Source organism: Canis lupus, chromosome 24, assembly GCF_048164855.1.
Source record: "Canis lupus baileyi chromosome 24, mCanLup2.hap1, whole genome shotgun sequence".
Classification (NCBI taxonomy): Eukaryota; Metazoa; Chordata; class Mammalia; order Carnivora; family Canidae; genus Canis; species Canis lupus.
Genome location: NC_132861.1, coordinates 34,231,747 through 34,238,020, shown reverse-complemented (window position 1 = coordinate 34,238,020; position 6,274 = coordinate 34,231,747). Strand labels below are relative to the sequence as shown.

General features: G+C 52.1%; 1 protein-coding gene across 1 annotated transcript; it reads left to right on the top strand.

The window, feature by feature from the left end:
* The first annotated feature begins 876 nt into the window (after nt 1-876).
* Nucleotides 877-6,002, top strand: NEFM (neurofilament medium chain). The gene is made up of 3 exons (XM_072796241.1): nt 877-2,004; nt 2,674-2,798; nt 4,127-6,002. The coding sequence occupies exons 1-3, from the start codon at nt 925-927 to the stop codon at nt 5,508-5,510; spliced, it is 2,589 nt and encodes an 862-aa protein (XP_072652342.1). The 5' UTR covers nt 877-924; the 3' UTR covers nt 5,511-6,002.
* Nucleotides 6,003-6,274: the final 272 nt, after the last annotated feature.

Here is a 6,274-nt window from a genome sequence, read left to right as displayed (position 1 = left end):
CAAGCGCCTTACCTTCTGCCCCCGCGGAAGCTGCGGACGTCCCCCAAACGTTAAGCAGAACGTAGCGCCACATCCCACTTTTAATACAAATAACTACCCAGGCCCATCCTCTTTGTCCCCTTCCCGAAGCCTTCAGGCCGACTGTTCTTCAAAGTCTTTTTTTTTTTTTTTCTTCTTCTTCTTCTTCTAGGCCCAACTCTGTGCTAGTGCTCATCTCGGGCTGCTTTAAAAGGAGGAGTGGGGGAAGGGGAGGGAGGCGAGGGGAAAAGAGGATGGGGGAGGGGAGGAAAGTCGGGGGAGGGGAGGAAGGAGAAGGGGAGAAGGAAAGGATGGAGGGGGGGGAAGGGGGTCCAGGAGGAAGGGGCTCAGTGAGTGGGACTAAAGGCTGAAAGTGGAGTGGGAGAGCGAAGAGATGCCCGAAAGGAGGGAAAGAGATTCGGCACAGAAGATGAGTAAAGAAAAAAGTAATGGAGAAAGGGCAAAAGAAGAAAGGAGAGCCGCGGGTGGCCAGGGGGTCGGGAGAAGAGTGCCCGATGTGGCATAAGAGTGACTAGACAAAGAAAGGGCGTTGGGTGCACACTCGCGCCGAGGGTGCAAGATGCAATCCGAAGGCGAAGGGAAACGGAGAGAGGGGGCTCGATGGGCGACAAGTGGTCTGGGACAGCGAGGAGAGTTGGGGGAGGGGCCGGGCAGCGAAGTCCGGGGTCCGGTGCGGCGCGGGCCCACGTGGAGCTGGCGCTGAATCACCGCTAGGCTGCCTGTGCCCCCCTCGTCTCCCCCGGCCCGGGGCCCGCAGTCCCCGCCTCCTCGGCCGCCGCCTCCACGGGGCGGGGCCCTGGCCCGGGACCAGCCGCCGCGGCTATAAATGGGCTGCGGCGAGCCCAGCAGAACGCTGTGACAGCCACACGCCCCGAGGCCTCCAAGATGAGCTACACGTTGGACTCGCTGGGCAACCCGTCCGCCTACCGGCGGGTCACCGAGACCCGCTCCAGCTTCAGCCGCGTCAGCGGCTCCCCGTCCAGCGGCTTCCGCTCGCAGTCGTGGTCCCGCGGCTCGCCCAGCACCGTGTCCTCCTCCTACAAGCGCAGCGCGCTTGCCCCGCGCCTCGCCTACAGCTCGGCTATGCTCAGCTCTGCCGAGAGCAGCCTCGATTTCAGCCAGTCCTCGTCGCTGCTCAACGGCGGCGCCGGGCCGGGCGGAGACTACAAGCTGTCCCGCTCCAACGAGAAGGAACAGCTGCAGGGGCTGAACGACCGCTTCGCGGGCTACATCGAGAAGGTGCACTACCTGGAGCAGCAGAACAAGGAGATCGAGGCGGAGATCCAGGCGCTGCGGCAGAAGCAGGCCTCGCACGCCCAGCTGGGCGACGCGTACGACCAGGAGATCCGCGAGCTGCGCGCCACCCTCGAGCTGGTGAACCATGAGAAGGCTCAGGTGCAGCTGGACTCGGACCACCTGGAGGAAGACATCCACCGGCTCAAGGAGCGCTTCGAGGAGGAGGCACGGCTGCGCGACGACACCGAGGCGGCCATCCGCGCGCTGCGCAAAGACATCGAGGAGGCGTCGCTGGTCAGGGTGGAGCTGGACAAGAAGGTGCAGTCGCTGCAGGACGAGGTGGCCTTCCTGCGGAGCAACCACGAGGAGGAGGTGGCCGACCTGTTGGCCCAGATCCAGGCGTCGCACATCACGGTGGAGCGCAAAGACTACCTGAAGACAGACATCTCGTCGGCGCTGAAGGAGATCCGCTCCCAGCTCGAATGCCACTCCGACCAGAACATGCACCAGGCCGAAGAGTGGTTTAAGTGCCGCTACGCCAAGCTGACCGAGGCGGCCGAGCAGAACAAGGAGGCCATCCGCTCCGCCAAGGAGGAGATCGCCGAGTACCGGCGCCAGCTGCAGTCCAAGAGCATCGAGCTCGAGTCGGTGCGCGGCACCAAGGAGTCCCTGGAGCGGCAGCTCAGCGACATCGAGGAGCGCCATAACCACGATCTCAGCAGCTACCAGGTAGGGACCGCGGCTGCGCGGCCGCCCTGCGCCAGCGCCAGAGCCAGCGCCGCGCGCCCCCGGCGCTCGGGCACGCGACCCGGCGGGCTCTCCGCCGCGCTCCCTGGCGGCCGCAGCCCAGTGCGCGCGCGACGCCGAGCGAGGCAGGGGCGCCCCGCGTCCCCGCCCCTCCGCAGCCCGCCCCCACGCCTCCCCCGCCCGCCGGCTCGGGCTCCCCGGGAGCCCCGCCCTTTTGCAAAGCTCGGGGAGTTCTGGTCTCAACGCGGGAGGGTAGGGCGCACGTGTGGGGGGTTGACGGAGCGGCGCCTTTACGATGGCCGGGGCAGGAACGCGCGTGGTCTCAACTTTTCTGGCCCGTGGTCAGAACTCAGCCCAAAAGGGCTCAGAGGAGGAAGGCCCGATGGGCGCAGAGGTGTTCCCCAAACACGTTTGTTTCCTGGAGTCTTACTGCATGGGGTTGTGCCCAGGAAATCTCCTCCTGTCCGGTTGATCCTGTTCGTTTGTGTATTCGATGAATTCCTCCGTGGTTTTCGTGTTTGTGTTTTTAAGGGGCCGGGAGCTACCGGGGTTTGCAGAACTGGAGGGAAGTGGGGGGAGGGGCGGCAAGTGGTTTTGCAGAGAGAAGTTGGCTGGCGGAGGGCTGAGTCTCTCTGGCTGTGTCTCTTTCAGGACACCATCCAGCAGTTGGAAAATGAGCTTCGGGGCACAAAGTGGGAAATGGCTCGTCATTTGCGAGAATACCAGGACCTCCTCAACGTCAAGATGGCTCTGGATATTGAGATCGCTGCGTACAGGTACCGTGCTCACTCCCCACCCGGCCGAAACACTTACCGCACTGCGGAGGCTGCGCCGACAGGACCCCCATCACTTGAGTTCAAGCAAGCAGGTGGCAGGGATCTTAAGTCAGGGCCTGGCTTGCTTTCTTAATTAAAACAAAACCAAACAAAGAAGAAAAAAAAAAACTATTCTAAAGAACTGTAAATGTGGTTCTACTACTCCATACAGATTTAAAGGGTAAACATTCATTAAAATAGGTATCTAGACAGAATGTTTTGAGGGAGGGCGCTGATTACGCTCAAACTTTTTTATTTTAGTGAGAGATGTTTTCCAACTGTTTGAAACAAAAACGGAATTTTAGTTTTTAATATTTCATACAGTGCTTTCAGCTTTTCGACTTTATAATGTCAAGGACAGATTCCAGGACATTCAATGTCTCTGTTTCTCTGTTACAGCTTACTATTGCCATCATCTGGCTGAGAACAGCCATAGATTGATAGGATGGAGAGATAGAGAGATAGATAGATAGATAGAATATATTAGATAGAATAGAGAGAGGGGGAGGAGAGAGAGAAAATATGTGTATTCTGTTTTATGTAGATTTATATCTACAGACCCAGATATTCAACCAGAGAGAGAAAACAAAACAAAACAAAACAAAACAAAACAAAAAAACAGATTATAGCTCTGCTAACTGATGTCACCTTACTGTTGACTAACTTCACAGGAGAAAATCCTTGACTAAACAGTTTTTCTACCTCCAAAAGGTCATCATTGTAACATTGCAGGAATAGATTATATTCAGAGCTATCTCTTTTTTTTTTTTTTTCAGGAAAGTTGAATACTTATATTAAATAGACACTTTATATTAAAATTGCAGACCAGTCTATAACTTGATATACCCGAAATTCTGATATATACTAAACACTTTTCTAGATTTGTCGAACATTATATTTGCTAAAAGAAATTTAGTGGCCATCCTGAAAGTCCAAATGCTCAGGAAGGTCACTAAGGCTTTTTTGACCATGGGAGAGCTTTTCAGCATATTCATGGTGCAGCAAATAGACTGCTGCAGAGCTGAGATTCGGTGGCTGGGTGTGTGAGTGGACTATTGGGTGTGGTCAGTCGCTGCGGCAGGTGACTGGCTGGTGGTCCATGAGAATCTCTGGATATGATACCTTGGACGAGTGAAATGATAACAGGTATTACACAGGTTTAACGGAATCTTTTATTCATGTGATTATTTTTGTTGAAAGGTGTTTGCTGCATCGCCCATAACATAATGAAACTCAGAAGGCCACAGAGATCTTAATTATGTCTTGTCTTTTTTTGACTTGATCCTTAGAAAACTACTGGAGGGTGAAGAGACCAGATTTAGCACATTTGCAGGAAGCATCACTGGACCGCTGTATACACACCGACAGCCCTCAGTCACAATATCCAGTAAGATTCAGAAAACCAAGGTAGAGGCTCCTAAGCTAAAGGTCCAACACAAATTTGTCGAGGAGATCATAGAGGAAACCAAAGTGGAAGATGAGAAATCAGAAATGGAAGAAGCCCTGACAGCCATTGCAGAGGAGCTGGCAGTGTCCATGAAAGAAGAGAAGGAAGAAGAGGCAGAAGAAAAGGAAGAGGAGCAAGCCGAAGAAGAAGTGGTAGCTACCAAAAAGTCTCCAGTGAAAGCGGCTGCCCCTGAACTTAAAGAGGAGGAGGAAGGTGAAAAGGAGGAAGAGGAAGGCCAAGAGGAAGAAGAGGAGGAAGAGGAGGGGGCTAAATCAGACCAAGCTGAAGAAGGAGGATCCGAGAAGGAAGGTTCTAGTGAAAAAGAAGAAGGCGAACAGGAGGAAGAAGGAGAAACGGAGGCCGAAGGTGAAGGAGAGGAAGCCGAAGCTAAGGATGAAAAGAAAATTGAAGAAAAACGTGAAGAGGTGGCTCCCAAGGAGGAGCCGGTGGCAGAAGCCAAGGTGGAAAAACCAGAGAAAGCCAAGTCTCCCATGCCAAAATCCCCAGTGGAAGAGGTAAAGCCAAAAGCCGAAGCTGGAGCTGAGAAAGGCGAACAGAAAAAGGAAGAAGAGAAAGTGGAGGAAGAAAAGAAAGAAGAAGTAAAGGAATCTCCCAAGGAAGAGAAGGTGGAGAAAAAGGAGGAGAAGCCAAAAGATGTGCCCGAGAAGAAGAAGGCAGAGTCCCCGGTAAAGGAGGAAGTGGTGGAGGAGGTGAGCACCGTCACCAAATCAGTAAAGGTGAGCTTGGAGAAAGATGCCAAAGAGGAGAAGCCACAGCCACAGGAGAAGGAGAAAGAGAAGGAGAAGGCGGAAGGGGAAGGAGGAAGTGAGGAGGAAGGGGGTGACCAGGGTTCCAAGGAATCCAGGAAGGAAGACATAGCGGTAAATGGGGAGGTGGAAGGAAAGGAGGAAGAGCAGGAAACTAAGGAGAAAGGCAGTGGGGGAGAAGAGGAGAAAGGGGTTGTCACCAATGGGCTTGACTTAAGCCCAGCCGATGAAAAGAAGGGGGGAGACAGAGGTGAGGAAAAAGTGGTGGTGACCAAAAAGATAGAAAAAATCACCAGTGAGGGGGGCGATGGTGCTACCAAATACATCACTAAATCTGTAACCGTCACTCAAAAGGTCGAAGAGCATGAAGAGACCTTTGAGGAGAAGCTAGTGTCTACCAAAAAGGTAGAGAAGGTCACTTCACACGCCATAGTAAAGGAAGTCACCCAGAGTGATTAACATTTGAGTCCATTGCAAAAGGTTAAGCCATATGACAATTTTAATATGCATGTGATTGACAGCTTCAAAACAGAACGGGTTCTCCCATGGGGGCTCCAGACATTGTATTTTACTTTGTGCAATATGAGGGAACTGCATGCAAGCTCAGGGTGCTCCCTCCTCAGTCTTTGGGTGATTAAAATGCATGATACTGTATGTACCTGGGGAGTTGGCCAATTTCCTAAGCTGTTGGAAGGGGGGCACTCAAGGGGGGGATGTATTGAGATGTATTATGCAAAGAACCAACTGAGCCAAAAATAATAAATGAAACACAGAACTCTCTTAGCCTTAAGAAAGCTATATATGAATAATTATGTTTACCTCACTGGTGCATTTAAAAAGGACTTTTGTTCATGGGAGAACCTCGTTGACATGCACAGTTTGCAACCTTTCGTTGATTGATGTTAAACGTCACAGCAGTAATTGCTCAATAAAGGTCATATTGGAAACATAGTCGATTATATGGTGTCTCATCATTTCAAAGTGAAATCTCCACTACCTGACCCTTTCTTTTCCCACAGTGGACTATTCAGGGGGTTAGAAGTGATCTGCATTTCTGATCATTATTTCCTTGGGAGGCATCACTGAGAAGACATAATCGCCGAAAACATGTTCAGGTGTCTAAATCTTATTTAGCCCAACACACACCTCAAAATTTTAAATTTATATTTTTCAAATAAAAATGAAAGCATCAGATAAAAAAGCAAGACTACTGGGATAAAAGT

Bases quoted from the DNA above. Each gene is read 5' to 3' on its own strand.
- NEFM (XM_072796241.1), top strand. From the start codon at position 925: ATGAGCTACACGTTGGACTCGCTGGGCAACCCGTCCGCCTACCGGCGG. The intron at 2,005-2,673 runs GTAGGGACCGCG...TGTCTCTTTCAG, and splicing joins ACGATCTCAGCAGCTACCAG to GACACCATCCAGCAGTTGGA. The intron at 2,799-4,126 runs GTACCGTGCTCA...CTTGATCCTTAG, and splicing joins ATTGAGATCGCTGCGTACAG to AAAACTACTGGAGGGTGAAG.